The sequence below is a fragment of the Bos taurus genome, chromosome 9, assembly GCF_002263795.3.
Source record: "Bos taurus isolate L1 Dominette 01449 registration number 42190680 breed Hereford chromosome 9, ARS-UCD2.0, whole genome shotgun sequence".
NCBI classification, from domain to species: domain Eukaryota; kingdom Metazoa; phylum Chordata; class Mammalia; order Artiodactyla; family Bovidae; genus Bos; species Bos taurus.
In genome coordinates, this window is record NC_037336.1 from 82,928,935 (window position 1) to 82,953,140 (window position 24,206).

At 41.0% G+C, this 24,206-nt stretch overlaps 1 protein-coding gene across 2 annotated transcripts in view; it reads right to left on the bottom strand.

Moving 5' to 3' along the window:
• EPM2A (EPM2A glucan phosphatase, laforin) overlaps nucleotides 1-24,206 on the bottom strand; it is a 108,950-nt gene that overhangs the window by 7,522 nt on the left and 77,222 nt on the right. For both annotated transcript variants that reach the window (NM_001099709.2, XM_059889729.1), the window contains 1 exon segment: nucleotides 3,659-3,900. In NM_001099709.2, coding sequence (NP_001093179.1) covers nucleotides 3,659-3,900 — 242 coding nt within the window.

A 24,206-nucleotide genomic window follows, 5' to 3' on the forward strand; every position in this document is an offset into this window, starting at 1 on the left:
ATGGCACTGTGCTGACAGAGGTCAAAACACAGTCTGAGTACTTCCTGTGTGAAGGATAACTTACTTCTAGTGAACAGATTTTATGTGTTCAGGTGAGTGCTACATGTGGGAGCTTTTCGTTTCTCAGGTGAAAGACACAAACCAAAAAAAAAAAAATTTTTTTTTTTAAAGAAGAGAACAAAAACCTAAACAATCCCAACCCTTCTGCATGACAAAAAGTACAAGAGTGAGAATCGATGGCACAATTGATTATAACAGGTCTGTGACAACCAGTGGTGACAGTCAGGCCTAACAAACTGTCTTCCTTCTCAGACTTTATCTGACAGCGTTATGCTGTGGCTCAAAACACTTCCAGATGGATCTTTCTCTAGAGTTCTAAAAATATTCAGCTGAATTAATCTATGTGTTCATTGTGCTAATGTTGTGAGCCATGGAGATTGATCTATTGGTCAAAAATTCCTCTGTAATTCAGGAGTGGTTGTTAACCCTTTGATTACTCCCCCAGGTTTTGCTGAACCAAAGAAACTCTTTACTCTTGGGTTTTGGCCTTTTTCAAGTGGGAGCTTTCACTTTGCTGCCATTTCTCTTGTTTCTAAACTGCCTCAGTGTGAAAGACAGTCCACTGTATGCGTGGGTCCTGGTGATCCATGACCCCCAGGAGATTTTAATACAAATACAGTGGTTCCTTGGGGGTAGCATTTTCCCTTAGGCTTCTGCATATTCCCAAACTATCAAGCAAATTGCCTACCAGTTAGCAGGGTTTTGGGGTAATCAGTGCATGGGGTAGGGCAGGCCATATTTATCTCAGCTTCTCTGAGCCTAGTCTCACATCCTATTCCAATGGGATAACAAAGCTAGAAGATCACAACCAAAGAAGTGAAAATCAAAACCCTCCCTGGAAGCCATGGGCACACTATCCTAGCAACCTTCTCAGTTTTGAAGCCAGAGAAGCAAACTGGACAGGGCGAATACGACCCAGGCTCACCGTGCTTTTCTGTGCAAATAATGTTTCGGGTTTTTTTAATTCCTTGAAAAAAGACGGAGCTCTAGAAGCTAAATCAAGCTTCTTTGGATCAGCATTCATTACCAAGAAGAGTAACCAACCAACCAAACCTTCAGAAAGAAAAATAATTCCTCATCCCCAATGATAGTTCAGTTCAGACAGACCCACTGAGGGGCCTGGCCTGGCCAGTAGGACCATACATATTCATAAAGAGTCAAGATGGCCAAGGTCCTAAGACTGTCAGAGTCCCCCGGTCCCCACCTACATCTTGGAGTATTGACTGGGGAGACAAGCTATCTCCCTAAAAACTCACGAAGTGAAAGTGAAGGTTGCTCTGTTGTGTCCGACTCTTTGCAACTCCGTGGACTGTAGCCTGCCAGGATCCTCAGTCCATGGAATTCTCCAGGCCAGAATACTGGAGTGGGTAGCCGTTCCCTTCTCCAAGGAATCTTCCCAACCAAAGAATCGAACCCAGGTCTCCCACATTAGAGGTGGATCCTTTACCTTTTGAGCCACCAGGGAAGACCAAGAAACTCATGTTTTTGTCTAAATCCAGCTGATGATGAACATGGCAGGTTAAAAATGTGGGTGGTGGTCTGTATAAAGTGCATGAAGAGTCCATATGAGCATGTAGAGAAGCTTCATTGCACAGTGGCAAGCGCAGTATTCTGAGTCTGACTGCGTGTGCTGAAATCCAGGCTGTGTCTCTCCGGTATGACACCAGCCAGGTTACTTAACTTTTGTGTCCCTCATTCTCTTTCTCAGCAAAATGGAGATAACACCTGCCTGGACTCTTGTCATGAGAATTAAATGAGTTAACGTTCGAAATTGTTCAAACCAGAGTTTGATACATAATGCATTTTGCGGGGAAGACGACTGATGATAGAAACTTTTCCTTGCTGGGCATCACTGTCTTCCTTCTTTCCTCCAGAATAGCAGTTCACCAAATGCCCTCAGAAGGACTGATGCTGAAGCTGAAACTCCAATACTTTGGCCACCTGATGCGAAGAGCTGACTCATTGGAAAAGACCCTGATGCTGGAAAAGGTTGAAGACAGGAGGAGAAGGGGACGACAGAGGATGAGATGGTTGGATGGCATCACCGACTCGATGGACATGCATTTGAGCAAGCTCCCGGAGTGGGTAATGGACAGGGAGGCCTGGCATGCTGCAGTCCATGGGGTCGCAGACTGAACTGAACTGTAATGCCCTCATTCTGCGCTAGTCCATAGCTCTCTGCTGCCCTCTGCTGGCCTCTGATTGATATTATTCGAGTAGCTTGTTCTCTTGGATTCAGAGATCTCCACTCCTTTCCTTCAAGAACCCTATTCCCCAACCAGGCTGAAATACAGATTATTCCTCTAAAACCCCACGCCTCTGTGCCTTGGTTGTTTCTCCCACCCGGCATGCCCTTTCTCCCTCTACATTGACCTGCCACACCCACCTCAAATCCCAGGACACTCACATGGCCTCCCTCTGCTTCTCTGCAGAAATTCTCCTCCCACACCATAAGCCTCCTAGCCCGTGTGACTCATCCTCATTACCTTCTTCTTTGCACTTTAATTAGCTTTGAACTTGCCTTACTGCCTCTTACCACGAGATCAAACCGTTCCTTATTTGTCTCTGATTCTTGGCAGCACCCGGGTCACACCCTAACTCCCTCTTCAGGAGACAGGCTCAGCCGGTGTTTGTGCAGTAAATGGAAGCATCACTAGCCCCACCCTGCCCCGAGCTGCGGTTCTCTCTCCTTACCTCTCACTGTAACTGCTGCAGTAACTCCTAACTGGCCTCCCCAGACCCGCTGTGGGCCCAGCCCCACGTACTCCAAACTGCAATCAAAGGGCACTTTTGGGGGGTGGCGGGGAGAAAGGTTATCTTGGCATCTCTCAGCCACCCTCCCTTTCAACTGCTGCTCACTGCATAAGGATAGAGTCTCAAGTTTTCTTTGTGTCCCAAGTCGTGCAGGACTCTATTCCCTGCTTCCCAGACCGGCAGCCACACTGCTCATCTTTCAGTTCCTACAACACTACGTGCTCTCCTGCAAGGAGGACTCTTTCCAAGCTACTCCCTCTGTCTGGAAGCCTCTGCCCACCTCACTTGTGCCCAACTCCCACTTTGGATCTCAGCTCAAGCACACCCAAGAAGACCCTCCCTGGCCCTTCTTCCTAGGTCTGATTTGCCTGTGCGTGCTCTCATTGCACCATCTATGTAACTTTCTAATCAGAAAACTGACCAGAGCTTTACATTTCTATTTGCAGCCATTTGATTACTGCTTATCTTTCCTATTGGACTGTAGCTTCATGAGGACAGGAGCTGTGCCTGCTTTTCTTCACCTTTGAATGCCCAGCCACCAGCCTAGGGCCCCACACACATAGTAGATACACAATAAATATGTTTGATGAATAAATAAATTAAAAGAACCAATGTGAAACAGAATCTTAGCCAAGGTGTCAAAAGATATATATATCTTATCTATACCATATACATATATATATAATATATTAACCCCCAAACCTTATATTTTTCCATATCTATCATTCACATATAGGTTTTCAGTTATAGACAGGTAGGTAGGTAGATATGCAGACAGACAGACAGGCAAAAACCAACAGGGGCTTCTCTGAAATACATCCAACAAGCTCCCTCGGACACTTACCTTCAGTGCTCATATCTGGTGTGGGCATCCAGATGTAGGCCAAGCCTTCCTCCTTATACAGCTTAATCATAGTGTCTGGTGTCATGGGTTCTGGGTAGCGGTTACAGCCTGAGGAATTCTGTACAATATCCCATTCCGTCTGGAAATTCATTACAGCTGTAACCCCTAGTTCATGCTTCAGTTTGATGGTTACGTGTTCCACTTGGCGAGGGCAGCTACCCAGCCAGATATTTGGTAGAATCCTAAGAAGAATACATGGAGTCAACTATAACTATTGTTGGTGTTATAGCAGCTGCATAAAACATGCAGTATTAAAATGCAATTAACCTTTAACACTGGGCACAGGAAAAGCTGTATTAAGAACATGAGAACCAATATTATTATTAAAAGACAAAAATACTGGTGGTGGTGTTTTGAGGGAAACAAATAATTCAATTAACTAGAAGGTCAGGGTATAGGCATCAGGAAACCAAATCTACCAATATATTAAAATAAGTCCTCCATGAATGTATATGTGGTTCAATATTAGGAAATCCATCAACATATTTCAAAGTACTAACAAATTAAGGGCAAAATTCCTATGACTATATCATAAATTCTGGAAAATATGTGCTAGAATTCAGCAATCATTCCTGTTTAAAGCTCTGTATAAAAATTTCAAATAGTATGAGATTAAGACAAACTAATAACAATCTTCTTTTAAATAAAATCAAAGTAAGGATTATTTCCATTAGTATTCAACATTATTCTATATGCTTCATCTAAAGCTATAATGTAGAAGAAGAAATATCTCTCTGTCAAAAAAGATTCAACTATAAGAGCTATGAACAATATTAAAAGTATTAAGATTAAATTATCTGGATGAAGGAAAATACACAAAAATCAAATAACCATTCTCTGTGCTACTAATAGCCAGGTAGTAATAGATTGGGAGGAGGAGGGGAAGTCTTATTCAAAAATAATGACAAAATTATAAAATACCTAGGAATATCTTTAATCCAGAAAAAAACTATAAACTTTTATTAGAGGACATTATAAAAACAATAGCAACAAATAAGTAGACATACTGTGATGCTGTGATTTATTATAAGAAATATATATTTGTTCATCCCCATATCTGACACAGAGTTCCTAAATCCATTGAAATTTCCTAAGTGATGACAGCCATAAAGGTGTCTTTTCTTAATGAGGTAATTTTTGAAATGCAGCTAAGGGTGGGACTGGTTGCCAGGGTTACCAACCTTGTGATTAGAAGGTTGGAATTTTCATCCCACCCCCTGATCTCCTGGGAAGGGAGAGGGACTGGAGATTGAATCAGTCATCTTTGGCCAGTGATTTCATTAACCAGGTCTATGAAATGAAGCCTCCATAAAACCTCAAACAGCAAAGTTTGGGGAGCCTCCAGGTTGGTGAATACAGGATAAAGGGAGAGCAGAGGACATGGAAGCTCTGCTCCTTTCCCATGCCTTCCCCTAGGCATCTCTGATATCTGACTGTTCCTGAGTTACATCCTTTTATAATGAACTGGTGATCTAGTAAGTAAAGTGTTTCTTTGAGTTCTGTGACGTGCTGTAGAAAATTAATCAAATGCAAGTCTAAGGAGGGGTATGGGGAATCCCTAGTGTGTAGCCAGTCAGTCAGAAACACAGGTTACAAACCTGGGCTTGCAACTGACCTCTGAGGGCAGGTTGAGGGCATGGCGGGTGTCTTATAGGACTAAACAATTAACCTGTGGAATCTGATGCCATCTGGGGGCAGGAATTTCCTTGTGGATATTGAAGATTATTATGGAAAAAATAAAAGGATAAAATTTTAAACAAAGAGAAACATTGGAAACCCAGAAAAGACTTCATGGTGCCCTGAAGAGGGGAAAAGTGAAAATGTTAGTTGCTCAGTCATGTCGAACTCTTTGCAACCCGTGGACTATAGCCCACTAGCCTCTTCTGTCCATGGAATTTTCCAGGCAAGAATACTGGAGTGGGTAGCCATTCCCTTCTCCAGTTCAGTTCAGTTCAGTTCAGTCGTTCAGTCGTTCAGTCGTGTCCGACTCTTTGCGACCCCATGAAACGCAGCGCGACAGGCCTCCCTGTCCATCACCAACTCCCGGAGTTCACTCAAACTCATGTCCACTGAGTCAGTGATGCCATCTAACCATCTCAACCTCTGCCGTTCCCTTCTCCTCTTGCCTTCAATCTTTCCCAATGTCAGGGTCTTTTCAAATGAGTCAGCTCTTCACATCAGGTGGCCAAAATACTGCAGTTTCAACTTTAAATCAGTCCTTCCAATAAACACCCAGGACCAATTTCCCTTAGGATGGACTGGTTGGATCTCCTTGCAGTCCAAGGGACTCTCAAGAGTCTTCTCCAACACCACAGTTCAAAAGTATCAATTCTTCTGTGCTCAGCCCTCTTTATAGTCCAACTCTCACATCCATACATGACTACTGGAAAAACCATAGCCTTGACTAGACAGACCTTTGTTGACAAAGTAATCTCTCTGCTTTTTAATATGCTGTCTGCTAAGTCACTTCAGTCGTGTCCGACTCTGTGCAACCCCATAGACAGCAGCCCACCAGGCTTCCCTGTCCCTGGGATTCTCCAGGCAAGAACACTGAAGTGGGTTGCCATTTCCTTCTCCAATGCATGAAAGTGAAAAGTGAAAGTGAAGTCGATCAGTCGTGTCCGACTCTGTGCGACTCCATGGACTGCCGCCTACCAGGCTCCTCTGTCCATGGGATTTTCCAGGCAAGAGTACTGGAGTGGGGTGCCATTGCCTTCGAATATGCTGTTTAGGTTGGTCATAACTTTCCTTCCAAGGAGTAAGCGTCTTTTAATTTCATGGCTGCAATCACCATCCGCAGTGATTTTAGAGCCCCCCAAAATAAAGTCAGCCACTGTTTCCACTGTTTCCCCATCTATTTGCCATGAACTGATGGGACCAGATGCCATGATCTTCGTTTTCTGAATGTTGAACTTTAAGCCAACCTTTTCACTCTCCTCTTTCACTTTCATCAAGAGGCTCTTTAGTTCTTCACTTTCTGCCATAACAGTGGTGTCATCTGCATATCTGAGGTTACTGATATTTCTCCAGGCAATCTTGATTCCAGCTTGTGTTTCTTCCAGCCCAGTGTTTCTCATGATGTACTCTGCATAGGAGTTAAATAAGCAGGGTGACAATATACAGCCTTGATGGCCTCCTTTTCCTATTTGGAACCAGTCTGTTGTTCCATGTCCAGTTCTAACTGTTGCTTCCTGACCTGCATACAGGTTTTTCAAGAGGTAGGTCAGATAGTCTGGTATTCCCATCTCTTTCAGAATTATCCAGTTTATTGTGATCTACACCGTCAAAGGCTTTGGCATAATCAATAAAACAGAAATAGATGTTTTTCTGGAACTCTCTTGCTTTTTCAATGATCCAGCGGATGTTGGCAATTTCATCTCTGGCTCCTCTGCCTTTTCTAAAACCAGCTTGAACATCTGGAAGTTCATGGTTAATGTATTGCTGAAGCCTGGCTTGGAGAATTTTGAGCATTACTTTACTAGCGGGTGAGATGAGTGCAATTGTGAGGTAGTTTGAGCATTCTTTGGCATTGCCTTTCTTTGGGATTGGAATGAAAACTGACCTTTTTCAGTCTTGTGGCCACTGCTGAGTTTTCCAAATTTGCTGGCATATTGAGTGCAGCACTTTCACAGCATCATCTTTCAGGATTTGAAATAGTTCAACTGGAATCTCGTCACCTCCACTAGCTTTGTTCGTAGTGATGACTACTTGTGTAGTGATGACGACTTGACTTCACATTCCAAGATGTCTGGCTCTAGGTGAGTGATCACACCATCGTGATTATCTGGGTCATAAAAATCTTTTTTGTATAATTCTTCTGTGTATTCTTGCCACCTCTTCTTAATATCTTCTGCTCTGTTAGGTCCATACCATTTCTGTCCTTTATTGAGCCCATCTTTGCATGAAATGTTCCCTTGGTATCTCTAATTTTCTTGAAGAGATCTCTAGTCTTTCCCATTCTATTGTCTTCCTCTATTTCTTTGCATTGATCACTGAGGAAGGCTTTCTTACCTCTCCTTGCTATTTTTTGGAACTCTGCATTCGAATGCTTATATCGTTCCTCTTCTCCTTTGCTTTTTGCTTCTCTTCTTTTCACAGCTATTCGTAAGGCCTCCCCAGACAGCCATTTTGCTTTTTTGCATTTCTTTTTCTTGACGATGATCTTGATCCCTGTCTCCTGTACAATGTCACAAACCTCTGCCCATAATTCATCAGGCACTCTATCAGATCTAGACTCTTAAATCTATTTCTCTCTTCCATTGTATAATCATAAGGGATTTGATTTAGGTCATACCTGAATGGTCTAGTGGTTTTCCCCACTTTCTTCAATTTCAGTCTGAATTTGGCTATAAGGAGTTCATGATCTGAGCCACAGTCAGCTCCAGGCCTTGTTTTTGCTGACTGTATAGAGCTTCTCCATCTTTGGCTGCAAAGAATATAATCAATCTGATTTCAGTGTTGCCCATCTGGTGATATCCATGTGTAAAGTCTTCTCTTGTGTTATCGGAAGAGGGTGTTTGCTCTGACCAGTGCATTCTCTTGGCAAAACTCTATTAGCCTTTGCCCTGCTTCATTCTGTACTCCAAGGCCAAATTTTTCTGTTACTTTAAGTATTTCTTGACTTCATACTTTTGCATTCCAGTCCCCTATAATAAAAAGGACATCTTTTTTGGGTGTTAGTTCTGGAGGGTTTTCTAGGTCTTCATAGAACCATTCAACTTCAGCCTTTCAGCGTTACTGGTCGGGGCATAGACTTGGATTACTGTGATATTGAATGGTTTGCCTTGGAAATGAACAGAGATCATTCTGTCGTTTTTGAGATTGCATCCAAGAACTGCATTTTGGACTCTTTTGTTGACTATGATGGCTACTCCATTTCTTCTAAGGGATTCCTGACCACAGTAGTAGATATAATGGTCATCTGAGATAAATTCACCCATTCCAGTCCATCTTAGTTCACTGATTCCTAGAATGTCGATGTTCACTCTTGCCATCTCCTGTTTGACCACTTCCAATTTGCCTTGATTCATGGACCTAACATTCCAGGTTCCTATGCAATATTGCTCTTTACAGCATCGGACCTTGCTTCTGTCACCCTTCTCCAGAGGAATTTCCAATCCCAGGGATTGAACCCAGGTCTCATGCACTGCAGGCAGATTCTTTACAGTCTGAGCCACCAGGGAACCCCATGTGAAGAGGGGCATAGGATGCAGAGGTTTTTTTACTTTATCACTGACTCCAAAAAATTCTCAGACACTCCATTGGGCCCAATGGACTGAGAGAAAGACCACCAGCAGGGACACATTTAGCGTACCCAGAGCTATGCTTGACCAGGACTGTGTGAGTTGAGTAGTCAGTCTTTGCAGGAATGGAAATGTCACACCTATGGGTCACTGCCTCTTCTCTCTGGCTGTTGTAATGAGAGTTGGAACCTTCCTCTATCTGGACATTCCCTCCTTTCTTTCAAAGTATCTCATAAAGACTCCTCCCGCAGCAATCTGCTGGGTGCCAAAGCAGGTAATAGTGTTGGGCCGCCATACCTATTCTTTGGGGTTTAACTGAGCATACATATGTACACTCAACTGGAAAAGAAGCAAGTGGACAGCTCAGTTATACAGCCTTCTGAACAATCATGTACTTTTACTGGCAGAATCTTGAAGTGAACTAATTACATATTAGAATGAATATTCATGACAGCCAAGCTAAATTCCTAATGTTACCTGGAGTTCTGTTAAATACTGTACTCTTTGAGTAGGAGCATTTAGTATTCACTAGGAAATAAATACCAAAAAAAAGTGGCTAGCATGCAACAATTGCATAAATACCAAAGAGTTCATAGAGATATACAAAGGGTAAATCAGGACATTTGAGCCTATGAAATAAGAAATCAGAATCCTAAACCAGACTCACTATATAGATCATACTGTGTTGCTTAAAAAGAGCATTATTTTATCATCTCATTCAGTCCTGGTCTTCAAATGTATTTAAACTAACCAGTAACCTTAAGAAACTCAGAATAAATCAAAGATAAAGAGGCCCAAAGTTGGAACCTTAACATACATATTTCCCACATCAAGTTTCTAATGAAAATAAGCCCTTGCAATACACACCGACAGATACACATGAATAACACCAGTTTCTATATCAGATATTTCCAACTTTCACATAGCATAATTAATTTGTCCTCTAAAAATGCTAGGAGTCAGAGTACAGATTTAAGAAATTAATATAAAATAACTCCTGATTTTCTAAAGTAAGATGTCCTGAACTTAGGAGGTGGGTAACTAAAGATAAATTCTGAAAACAAGCAGCGTATTGAAGGAGACAGAATTGAAGTTGTAAAGTAAATTATACAGAACCATTCTATGGGATATGGAGACAAAATACTGGGCTTGTTGGAAACACACAGAACCACAGAATATGCTTAATCAGACAGCTAATGTGCCCTTGATATGCATCTTGTTTCAGCTTGTTGTCTCTTATAGGAGGTGATACATCTCTAGTCGTGTGTGTCCTTTCTAAATAGTAATTAAACTTTTACTTCTCCACTCAAAAGAGAATGATTTGACACCATTAAAAATCAATTTTTACTCATCTCAGTTTTAATCTCCTTTTGGTGTCAAAGATACTTTAGATGATAAAATTAGGATTTTTTTTAAAAGGTGAGAAGCAATTTGTTGAAATATGGGATTTAGGGAATAAAAAATCTTCTGTAAGGTAGTTTTAATGGCAAGATATACCAAACTTCAAAGACTCAATAACAGAATAAAAATCATAGCTTGCACTTATATTGTAAATGACATCATAAAACTTCCAGAGAACTATTTTATGAATAACTCACTATCAATCATGAATAACATCAGAGATTTCTGGCATCTTCACTATAGATTATTTGGAAAGGTCAAAGAGAAAGCACTGTACCAAATGGATATGGACAGTCAACCCAGATGTGGCTTTGCATTCAAGACACATGTGGTGCTTTTATAAAAACTATTACCAGGATCTATCCCAGAGATACTCACAACGTGGCTCCAAAGTGAGGTCTCAGATTCTGTGAATTGATTTTTATCTTATTTTCTTAGAAATTAACCATATTACATGCATAATACATGCAGCTAGATTCCAGAACCATTAGCTAGAGCTAAGCTAAGCTAAGTCACTTCAGTCGTGTCCGACTCTGTGTGACCCCATAGACGGCAGCCCACCAGGCTCCTCCGTCCCTGGGATTCTCCAGGCAAGAACACTGGAGTGGGTTGCCATTTCCTTCTCCAATGCATGAAAGGGAAAAGTGAAAGTTAAGTCGCTGAGTCACGTCCGACTCTTAGTGACCCCATGGACTGCAGCCTACCAGGCTCCTCCGCCCATGGGATTTTCCAGGCAAGAGTACTGGAGTGGGGTGCCATTGCTTTCTCCGAAGATCCCAATAAATGTTCAGGAGGAGCTGAGTATATAAATCTCAGCACCTTTTGGTAGCAATAAAGATCATGGAGACCAGAGGACATGGACTTGTTTAGCTCTACACATGGACCAGTAAAGTGAAGCTCTTACTTTCTCCAACACTAATTTCAAGATGACAAATGATTCCTGGACAGACAGTGAGTAATGGGAACTCTCGGTTGTGAGAGAGTATGTGGAATGCAGGATCTCTAGTTGCAGCACGTGGGATCTATTTTTTTGTTGTTGGGACATGCAAGATCTTTAGTTGTGACATGCAAACCCTTTGTGAGGCATGTGGGATCTAGTTTCCTGACCAGAGTTTGGATCCAGGCCCCTGGCAACGGGAGGACAGTCTCAGCCCTGGACCACCAGGGGCGTTCCAAGAATGTACCATTATTGAAAAAAACTACTCACTTCAGTTTCGACTATTGCCACCATGATTCAACACGGTTGAATTTAAATAAAATCCACCCTAGTAATATCACAACTTGGTTAAAGACCAAGGGAAAGACATGGATGGCTGACATTCTGGAACCTTCCTTTCTTGGATTGCAAATCAAAAGCAATTGCCTTCATTTGAGTGAATCTAGATTTGTGGTTCCAGGTAATTACATCACAATACTACACCATGTGCTTCCCTTGTCAGTCTGGGACCTGTGGTACAACAGCTACTGAAGCATATGAATCAGAATTCACTTGCCATCTCAGCTGTCCATCAAAGGAGCCCTCACTGGCAATAAGGAGTACAATGGGCAAAATGAGCACCCAAGCACTTTGCACAAAACATCACAGGGTATTGAGAGAAGGGGAGGGGGAGGGTGCAAAAGACAAGAGAAATATCAAGAAAGGAGACAGTTTTATAGGCTCCACATAGCAAATTCCATCCTTAATGGCCATAAGAAATGGCAGAATAACCTTTTCCTAAAGGTGAAAATTAGCATTATTTTTTGTCCACAGGAAAGAAAAAATTAGGAAAACTATAGGAATGGTGACATCAATGTAGGAACATAAGCTTTTGTTTATTTCTCATCACACTAAGAGATACAGCTCTTGAATTGTGGCACCCTATTCTTAGCCATACAGACACGGAACCATTTCAAAGACAGAGAAAACAGATTTTGCTGAGGTTCTTCACAAAATCCAGCTTAAGAATTTAGGAGCAAAAAGAAAAATGAACACATTTCCTAAGATGGATAATTGTGCTACATTTACCTTATTTAATATTTTGTGGGCAATCTGATGTGAAATTAAAATGTGATCTGGCTTTTAAATAATGGGTGAAGAAAAAGTCTGTCAGTCCTATAATTTAGATCTCATTAGTGAGAAAGCAAGAGAAACATTAAAATCAACCTCCAGTAAGCTCCAAGCTTCATTAGCATGTACAGCTCCTTCCACTGAAAATTTGTTCTCTGGTGTCAGGTGTTAAGTTATTAATGTCAAATTTCTACCCCAAAAGGGTGCTTGTAACAGATTTCAGTCAAGGCTGAATAACTGCTTAAAGACAAATTCTAATTTAGTGAGTGAGGCTAATTAACTTCTTCAATAAAAAATAATTTTATTATTGCTTATGGGTCATAGACGGCAGAGTATAGAGAGCATATGTGAATTTTGTGCAGTTAGTCTCTTAGACTTTTTGGATGTGCAATGGAGTTTTTAGCCACATGAAGCAAACATTTTTTACATATGTTCTTTTATTTTCTATATCATAAAATGCCATATAAGTAAATTAATTGTGAAGGTCTGTTATGGGTTGAATCACATTTCTCCCACATTCCTATGTTGAAGTCCTTAACCCCGTGCACCTTAAAGTGTAATGGTATTTGGAGATAGGTTCTCTACAAGAAGTAATCAAGTTAAAGTGAAGCCACGAGAGAAGGCTAATTCAATAGGAATGTTGTCATAAGAAGAGAAAGTTTGGTCACATACATGTATGGAGAGAAGATGATGTGAAGATAGAATGAGGTTTCGATCTACAGCCCTCCAGAGCAAATCAATCTTATAGACACATTGATCCCATACTTTTAGTCTCCAGAACTGTGAGACAATATATGTTTGGCATCCAAGCCCTCTGGTTGGTGGCACTTTGTTGTTGGCAGCCCCAGGAAATGAATACAGGGTCTAAAATTCAAAGGTAAAATATATACAATTAACCAGACTCTTCAAATATCCATATATCAGGTGCACATAAAGTTAAGTATTTTAATAGATATTTTTCAACTTTCATCCTGATGTTCAGAATTCTACAAACACAACTAACATTTGGTTATGGTGCCAAATTATTCTCTTACACACAATACTGCCCACCCTCCCTCCTTTATTCGGGTCCTTCAGTCCATCACTTGAGCACTTATAACATGGCAGAAGAGACCATCAGGCCCCTGACTGTGCTTTTGTCTTTTTTCTTAATATAATGACTCAGTTCTAAAGGCCGGAGGTATTTAGTTTTGATAAATACAGAAGAATCTTGGGACCCTTGGCTTTCAGAGAATGAATGACAATGGAGAATTACCTGAAATGTATAAGAGCACAGTCTCTCAGATTCATAACTTCTTCAGATTCTTAGATCCCAAAGAGTTTGGCCTTCTTATTTTTGCATATGTGTTGCCCTGAAATATAGGTTTATATGCCATATTGTGGAGAAGGCAATGGCAACCCACTCCAGTATTCTTGCCTGGAAAATCCCATGGACGGAAGAGCCTGATGGGCTGCAGTCCATGGGGTCGCTAAGAGTTTGACACGACTGAGCGACTTCACTTTCACTTTTCACTATCATGCATTGGAGAAGGAAATGGCAACCCACTCCAGTGTTCTTGCCTGGAGAATCCCAGGGACGGGGGAGCCTGGTGGGCTGCCATCTATGGGGTCGCACAGAGTCAGACACGACTGAAGTGACTTAGCAGCAGCAGCAGCACACTTCACTTTCTTAGTCAATCACAAGGTACCACAAACTGAGACAAATAACTAGACAAATAAAGCAGCCTCAGTTGGTTACGTTGATACAAATTTCAACAAATGTTCTATTAAAATATCCTACTGGCATGTTAATTTTGTTTCCAGTGCTGAGCATTCCTTGAAAGAGTAAAATGTCATGTTTAATATTTCTTCACTAATGAACTTGAGAGGATTTGTTCAAAATTAATCACTTCCATAATGAATTAGGTACCACAGAAGATCAAGGAAGTAATAAAATATTAAGCATGTGAATTTTGTATTTATTTTAAAGTCATCTTGTCTATTCAGTAAAAATGTAATGATGTCTGCTTTTTGCCAGGTACTGAACCATGAATGGTGAGCCAACAGTCAAGTTATGCCCTTATTTGAGCCTATATTCTTTGAGGAAAACAGGCAATAACTAAATAAATATTCAAAATGTATAGAATTTATAAATTAATTTGGATTGTGCTATTGATGATTTTTATATTGCTCCCAGCAATCTTGATTCCAGCCTGCGCTTCATCCAGCCTGGTATTTCGCATGATGTACTCTGCATATAGGTTAAGTAAGCAGGCTGATGAAACACAGCACTGACGTACTCCTTTCCCAATTTGGAACCAGTCCATTGTTCCATGTCCAGTTCTAAATGTTGCTTCTTGACCTGCATACAGATTTCTCAGCAGGCTGGTCAGGTGGTCTGGCATTCCCATCTCTTAAAGAATTTTCCACAGCTTATTGTGATCCACATAGTCAAAGGCTTTGGCATAGTCAATAAAGCAGAAATAGATGTTTTTCTGGAATTCTCTTGCTTTTTCAATGATTTAATGGATGTTAGCAATTTGATCTCTGGTTCCTCTGCCTTTTCTAAATCCAGCTTGGACATCTGCAAATTCATGGTTCACGTACTGTTGAAGCCTGGCTTTGAGAATTTTGAGCATTACTTTGCTAGCGTGTGAGATAAGTGCAATTGTGTGGTAGTTTGAATATTCTTTGGCACTGCCTTTCTTTGGGATTGGAATGAAAACTGACCCTTTCTATTCCTGTGGCCACTGCCGAGTTTTCCAAATTTGCTAGCATATTGAGTGCAACACTTTAACAATATCATGTTTTAGAACTTGAAATAGCTCAGCTGGAATTCCATCACCTCCACTAGCTTTGTTCGTAGTGATGCTTCCTAAGGCTCACTTGATGCCTTCAGACTCCAGGATGTCTGGCTTTAGGTGAGTAATCACACTCACACCACACAACCTCATACCACACACCATCACATCACACAACCTCAGACATGCAAATGACACCACCCTTATGGAAGAAAGCAAAAAGGAAATAAAGAGCCTCTTGTTGAAAGTGAAACAGGAGAATGAAAAAGTTGGCTCAAAACTCAACATTCAAAAACAAAATCATGGCATCTGGTCCCATCACTTCACGGCAAATAGATGGGGAAATGAAGCAAACAGTGACAGGCTTTATTTTCTTGGGCTCCAAAATTACTGCAGATGGTGATGGCAGCCATGAAATTAAAAGACACTTGCTCCTTGGAAGAAAAGCGATGACAAACCTAGACAGCATATTAAAAAGCAGAGACATTATTTTGCCAACAACGTCCATCTAATCAAAGCTGTGGGTTTACCAGTAGTCATGCATGCATGTGAGAGTTGGACCATAAAGAAAGCTGAGCACCGAAGAATTGATGCTTTTGAACTGTGGTGTTGGAGAAGACTCTTGGATCAAACTATTCAATTCTAAAGGAAATCAGTACTGAATATTCATTGGCAGGACTGATGCTGAAGCTGAAGCTCCAATACTTTGGCCACCTGATGTGAAGAAGTGACTCACTGGAAAATACCTTGATGTTGGGAAAGACTGAAGGCAGAAGAAGGGGACGACAGAGGATGAGGTGGTTGGATGGCATCACCAACTCGATGGACACTGAGTTTGAGCAAGCTCCTGGAGTTGGTGACGGACAGGGAAGCCTGGTGTGCTACAGTCCTTGGGGTCACAAAGAGTCAGACATGACTGAGTGACTGAACAGAACTGTGCTATAGACTACATAAAAAGGGAGCTTAAACAGAGAACCACAGAGGAACTAGAATTTACATAAGACAATCAGGAAGGTCATTCCTGAAAAGGTGACATTATTCATTTTTTGTAATTGAAGTATAGTTGGTTCACAATGTTGTGTAAATTTTTGCTGCACAGTTTATAACTGTGATTCAGTTATAACATATCCATGCATTCTGTTTTATATTCTTTTCCATTATGGTTTATCATAGAATATTGAATATAGTTTCTTATGCGGTGCAGTAGGACCTTGTTGTTTATCCATTCTAGATATACTAGTTTGCATGTGCTAACTCCAAACTCACTCGCCACCCCTCTCCTCCTCCCCCTCCCCTTGGCAACCACACGTCTATTCTCTGTATCTGTGTCTGTTTCTGTTTCCAGATAAGTTCATTTGTGTCACAGTTTAGATTCCACGTATAAGTGATGTCATATAGTATTTGTCTTTCTCTTTCCGACGCACTTCACTTAGTATGATGACTCTACAAGCCCATGCTCATGCTTAGTCGCTTCGGTCCAGCCCTATGGACTATAGCCCTCCAGGCTCTGTCCATGGGATGTCTCAGGCAAGAAAAATGGAGTAAGTCTCCAGGGGATCTTCTCAAAGCAGGGATCAAATCCACAGCTCCTGCACTGCAGGTGGATTCCTTACCCATGAGCCATGCGGAGAAGCCCATGAAACCTCTAGGTTCATCTATACCGCTGCAAATGGCATTATTTCGTTCCTTTTTATAGCTGAGTGTATTCCAGTGTGTATATGTGCCTCATCTTCTTTGTCCATTCATCTGTCAGTGGACATTTGCATTGTTTCCATGTCCTGGCTACTGTGAATATGCTGCTATGAACACAGAGGTTCATATATCTTTTTGACTTATGCTTTTGTCTGGATGTATATGGCTCACTGGGTAAAGAATCCCACTGCAATGTAGGAGATACAGGAGACGTGAGTTCAGTCTCTGGGTCGTGAAGGTCCCCTGAAGGAGGAAATGGCAAGCCACTCCAGCCAGTATTCTTGCCTGAAAAATCCCATGGACAGAGGAGCCTGGAGGGCTAAGTCCATAGGGTTGCAAAGAGTCAGACACAACTGAGCGACTAAGCGCACACACACACATGCCTAGGAGTAGGTTCCTGGATTGTATGGTAACTATAGTTTTAGATTTTTAGGAACCTCCATACAGTTTTCCATACAGGCTATGCCAATTTACATTCCTATCAACAATGTACAAGGGTTCCCTTGAAAAGATGACATTAAAACCGAGACATGATGTAGAAAAACAAGCAAGAGATACCATGCTTAATGGTGAGAAAGAAGGTATATACTTTAGGAACCGATACTGGTGTGAAAGGAATAAGGAAGAAGTGTGGCATGAGACAGATGGAAAAGACCATGCCAGGCCTCACTGATCCACTAAGGAATCTGTACAAGAATATAAAAGCAGTGAAATGTCAATGAATGATTTTTAAGTCTAGAAGTCACATGGACTTGTTTTATAGTTTTTAAAAGGTGAGTGTGGCTGCTATGAGAAAGAGGAAAGACCTTTTGAATAGTGATGGCTTGGAATAGAGTTAGTAGCACAGATTGAGAAGTGGATTGATTCAAGATGTACTTTAGCAGTGGAACCAACAGCATTTGCACATTAATTAGATGAAAGGACTGAAGAAAGGGAGAGATTCTAAAATGGCTCTAAGCTTCCGTGTGTGCACACGTGCTAAGTCACTTCGCTCGTGTCCAGCTCTTTGCAACCCTATGGACTGCAGCCCACCAGGCTCCTCAGTCCAGGGGATTTTCCAGGCAAGAATACTGGAGTGTGTTGCCATTCCCTTCTCCAGGGGATCTTCCAGACCTAAGGATTGAACCCAGGTCTCCCGCATTGCAGGCAGATTCTTTACCATCTGAGCCACCAGGGAAGCCACTGCAGACAAAGTGGTACATAGTGAAACTGATTTGATTTATTTAATCAGTTCTCTAAGGAGTTACTTTTAAAAATTTTATTCTTTGTACCTGAAGGTCTTTATTTCAGCTAGAATACAAAAAGGCTGGAAAATGAAAAAAAATCATGATTGTTTTTCTTTCTGATGTTAATTCCTCATCAGTGCCATTAATCATTTGATTGAAATAAAAGGAAGTTCTATTGTGAAAAGGTTTCCATTAGGTACTTTGAGCCATAGCAGGTGCTTTCTTTATAATTTTCTTCATTCAGGGTATTTGTATGGTTATTATTCATCTAGACCAGCGTTTCTTAAATATTAATATACAGAAGAATCATCTGGGGTCGTGAGAAGATGCAGATAGTGATTCAATAAATCTAGGTTAGAGCCTGAGATTCTGCATTTTCACAAGCTCCCTTCTAATAGTATCAATGCTGCTGACTCTTGGAACACACTTGAGTAGCAAGGAGACCTGAGTCTCCCACTTTGGCAGGTGGATTCTTTACCACTGAGCCACTAGGGTAGCCCCATACATCACAATTGATCAATACAATTCATAATGTTCAGGTGTACTGAGAAGGAAACAAAATAAGGTTCTCTTGCAAGTAGAAACAGAAAGACAAGCCTTTTATCTCTATTGTTGATACTAATACTACAGACCTAATCCCTGAGCAGAGAGGCTTGCTATTTTAAAAAATTCTACTAATTACAGAAAAAAAAATTAAATCTCTTTAGCCCTCTTTCTTGATTTCTCACTGAAAAATCTGTAGAAAGCCAAATGGTTATATTTACATAATAAGCTCCCTTGGTTCTAAAACATTCCTCTTTTCTTCTTATTTACAATGCTTATTGGCCTCTTGATAGAATGAAAAATTCCCCTTTGTGTTGTCTTTTTAAAATAAAACTTGAGTATTTTTACATGTGGATGCTGAAAACTGGGAATGATACACACAAGACTTGAAATTTGTGGAACACCTGGGAGTTTAAATGGTTGAGAGCTCTGGTACAATTAGCAGTGTTATTGTCAGGGGTGAGCTTCCCTGATAGCTCAGTTGGTAAAGAATCCACCTGCAATGCAGGAGACCCCAGTTCAACTCCTGGGTCGGGAAGATCCGCTGGGGAAGGAATAGCTAGTCACTCCAGTATTCTTGGGCTTCCCTTCTGGCTCAGCTGGTAAAGAATTCAGCTACAATACGGGAGACACGGGTTTGATTCCCGGGTTGGGAAGATCCCCTGGAAAAGGAAAGGCTACCCACTCCAGAATTCTGGCCTGGAGAATTCCATGGACTGTATAGTTCGTGGGGTTGAAAAGAGTCTGACACAACTGAGCGACTTTCACTTTCACAGTCAGGGGTGTCAGAAGTTAGATAAGGTTGCAGAAAGATGAACATTAAACACCACCTCTCCCACTTGAGATGTAAGTAGTTTGGATGGCAAGTACAGAAGAGAGAGATTTGTAGCTATCAGTTCAGTTCAGTTCATTTCAGTCACTCAGTCATGTCCAACTTTTTGCGACCCCATGGACTGCAGCATTCCAGGCCTCCCTGTCCATCACCAACTCCCGCAGTTTACTCAAACTCATATCCATTGATTGAGTCAGTGATGCCATCCAACCATCTCATCCTCTGATGTCCCCTTCTCCTCCTACCTTCAATCTTTCCCAGCATTAGGACTTTTCTAATGAGTCAATTCGGAGAAGGCAATGGCACCCCACTCCAGTACTCTTGCCTGGAAAATCCCATGGACGGAGGAGCCTGGTGGGCTTCAGTCCATGGGGTCGCACAGAGTTGGACACGACTGAGTGACTTCCTTTCACTTTTCACTTTCATGCATTGGAGAAGGCAATGGCAACCCACTCCAGTGTTTTTGCCTGGAGAATCCCAGGGATGGCAGAGCCTGGTGGGCTGCCTTCTATGGCGTCGCACAGAGTCGGACACAACTGAAGCGACTTAGCAGTAGCAGCAATGAGTCAGTTCTTCGCATCAGGTGGCCAAAGTATTGGAGTTTCAGCTTCAGTATCAGTCCTTCCAATGAATATTCAGGACTGATTTCCTTTAGGATGGACTGGTTGTATCTCCTTGCTGTCCAAGGGACTCTCAAGAGTCTTCTCCAACACCAAATCAACTTTTGAATTGATTCAAAAGCATCAATTCTTCCACGCTCAGCTTTGTTTATAGCCCAGCTCTCACATCCATACATGACTACTGGAAAAACCATAGCTTTGACTAGACAGACCTTTGTTATCAAAGTAATAACTCTGCTTTGTACCTATAAATATTGTTAATACTGGGACCTAGAAAATCCCTGTGAATTTTGCTTCTTTCATTCTGCCTGCATTCGGGGCAAATATATTTCATGATGTCCAAAACACAGTCATGACAGTCAATTAACCTGCTTAAGGAGGTTGAATCAAGACTACTGTTTTCTTTAAAGTTACCCACACATCCTGAGAATCCATAAATATGTGGGAAAAAATCCACAGATATGCCAAGTGGTCTTAAATAAACAGACATGTATTCTAATACAATTCACAAAGAGAATTAAATACAAACAATACCCAAACTAAAACTGCCACATTTAAATTGGTGAAATTTCAAACAACCTAGTCATCACGAGATTGCATTCAGTTATGTGGTGCTCTTATATGCAGTTAATTCATTCTGGCAAGACCTTCTCAATACAGTTTTATTTCGGGTCATCCATTCCACTGAGCATATAGAACTTCCATTCATTTAAGTGCTTCATTGGGGAAAACTGGCCTTACACTGTTTAAGCTAAAATTGCCTCTTCCATGTTTCATGGCCAAGGACATCATCACCCCAACCTTGTGCTGTGTTTAGATGTTTTCAAGAGTTTTCAGGAAACTTATTCTGTATTCGCAACTGGGTTTAAGTGTGTGGAGGAATGTTCAGATTTCAAACTTTTGAAACATAACTGGTATCTAAATCTCTGTCTCTTGAATAATATAAATCCTCTACAGACTCCTACTAAGAGAAATCAGTCCAGCAGCCAGGGACCCAACACCTGTCAAGTCCCATCTGGCACAGTCGACATTTCACGGTTTAATGAACACTTTCTATCTCTGTCTCAAATTACCTCCCTATTACACCTAGCAAATTACCAAATTACATCCTGATTACATTATCCCAAGTTACACATATCCTATTGATCACTTCCATTATCCCACAAACGCCTAGTTTATTCTTGCTTATGCTTCTGCTTCCTTCATAAACTGTGTCCTCTAGAAGCCTTGTAAGTGCATTTCTCAGCATTTCAGACTCTGGTCTCTCTTTGATTTATATACTCTTATTTCACTAACATACGTTTCCATCTATAACTGCCATCTACATGCTGGTAAATTTCAAATATATTGCCTGCAGCTCAGACCTCAAGGCTCTATTGGAATTCTCAACTCATATTCCCATAAGTTTCACCTGAACTCATCTCCACCATCTTCTACTCTTTGCTCCTGATCCATAAACCTGATCCTCCTGGTTGCTCTAGAGACCCATGAATTGTGCCACAAGTCACCCAGTCACCTAAGCCAGGGAACTTTTCTTCCTTCTTTCCACTTCCCCTCCCTACAGGCCATTATCTCAGTCATATAAGTCAAGCTCCTGAAGCTGTAGCATCGGTCCTCTGTTCTCCATTCCCATTGCTTTCCTTCAGATCCTCAATACTCTAGAAGTGAATTACACTAATAGACTAAAATAACCTCCCAGTCTGTCTCCTTTCCACACTGTAGCTAAAGTGATCTTTCTAAAACACAAATCTGATCACGTGACTTCACTGCCTAAAATACTAAGGTGACTACCCATCACTTTCATATGAAGTCTCAAGTCTTCAGCCTGACCCTTGGGAATCTGACCCCTGCACACGTCTCTCATCCTGATTCCCCATATGAACTCCACTCTCCATTTAGGGGAGATAGTAGTAATTCTCCTGAGGCAGTGTGCATGCTCCCTTCTCTGCCACTTATCCTGCGGTCTTCCTCTTGGGATTCATTTTCACTACTCATGCATCTGATTAAACCTATTCAGTCTTCCCTGGTCCCTCACAATCTCACTTAGGTCCTCCTTCTTTGTGTTCCCATAACATACACATGGGGTTTCCCTGATAGCTCAGCTAGTAAAGAATCCACCTGCAATGCTGGAGATCCCGGTTCAATTCCTGGGTCGGGAAGATCCCCTGGAGAAGGGATAGGCTACCCATGCCAGTAATCTTGGGCTTCCGTAGTAGCTCAGACAGAAAAGGATCTTCATGCACTGCGGGATACCTGGGTTGGGAAGATCCCCTGGAGGAAGGCATGGCAACCCACTCCTGTATGCTTGCCTGGAGTATTCTCACAGACAGAGGAACCTGGCAAGCTACAGTCCATGGGGCTGCAAAGAGTTGAACACAACTGATAGACTAAGCACAGCACAGCACAACACACACACACCTTTATTTCAGGCTCTGACCTCTCCCACTCAAAATTTTGGTTTCTCTGAGCATTTTCTCCACTGCACTATGAGCCGCTTGAGAACAAGAATGACATCTTATTGATCACTGTATTTCCAGAATTTAACATTGTATCCATCATAATGTTAGCAATTAAAAGCAAACAGATGATTGAATAAATGAATGAGTGAATGAATGACTGAACAAATGTCTTTACTTGGTTCATTTGACTGCGTGACGGTTCTTACAGCTATCACCAATTGAACAGCGTTTCTATGACTTGGGAAACTGTAGTGAAGATACTTTTAATTGCGTTATCCCAAGGATATAAGTGTTAAATTACTGATTGAAATTAGTTTCAAAATAACAGTTTTCTCTGCAGACAAATGCAGAAGTTGTTTTTAGCCATAATATAAAGCTATTTCACCCAGCACATTTCCTTGTTTTGCATTAACTACCAGAAAAGTTAAAGACAAACTTAGTGTTCAATAGTAGTAATTAGACCATCTCAACTCACGAATAATTTCTATCCCATTTCCTCTCATAGATGGTCAATTTCTACCTAAATTATTTTACTACACATAATTTATTCTCTAAATTCTTCTATTATAAATTATTTTAATATCTGTAAGTAGATAGAGAATGGTGGCAAAAACCTAATCCTTTAAAATATGTTTCTTCCACCTTAAGTCCCAGGTATTAAAGAGTCACATCAAATTAAAAAGAGGAGGGACAAATTAGGAGGATGGCATTAACAGAAAGTAGATAGGCAATAAGAATTTACTGTATAGCAAAGGGTATTATATTCAGAAACATGTAATAACCTATAATGGAAAATAATCAGAAAAAAATAACTGAATCACTTTGCTGTACACCTGAAACTACCACAATATTGTAAATCAACTATACTTCATTTTTTTAAAAAAAGTCAAGATCAGCCTCTGTTTGAGCCACACAGACTCCTGGCAACCTACCAGAATCCCTGAGTTTCTTGAGTAGTCTTGTTCTGCAGCTATGCGTGTCAATCCAAAAGTCCCACTCACATAAAACTGATTGAATATTATAGCCACCAGTACAATTTATCTGCAATAATAAAGTTCCACTCATGCTTGGAATGTGGTCACATTTTTATTAATTATAACCCATGGACCATAGCCATAAGTTTCATTTCATGCCATGTAGTATTTTAAATGTAAGCTGTTAATGCAGCTGGACAAATTTAGCACACAATAACAAATGTGATTCACAACCCGGCTCCACATGAGAATCTCCTGGGGATAGCTTTTGAAATACCTACACCAGCTCCTCAGTTAAAACGTAGTTTCTGAAGCTGTAAGGTGGGGCCCAGCATTGTTTTGCCCAAGTACCCTGAGTGATTCTACCATACATTGAGGCTTGAGAATCAAGGACTCAGAGCCAGAAAAGAGGTCCGAGTTAGAGATGAATATTCATCATCTTTCTCTTGAGAGGAGATTGCCTATCAGAATTTTTAAAGTGAAAATAATTCTACTTTTTAAAAATCAAAGTCTTTATTTACCCCCATTGAAATGAAGCTCATTATAAAAATCTGAATTAAAAAGGGGAAATTAGAGATGATTATTCATTTTTAAAAGGATTTCTGTCTTTATAAAGGATTAATTTAAGCATTTCTTTAAGTACCAGTTACTGACTGAATTGACTTGTAGAC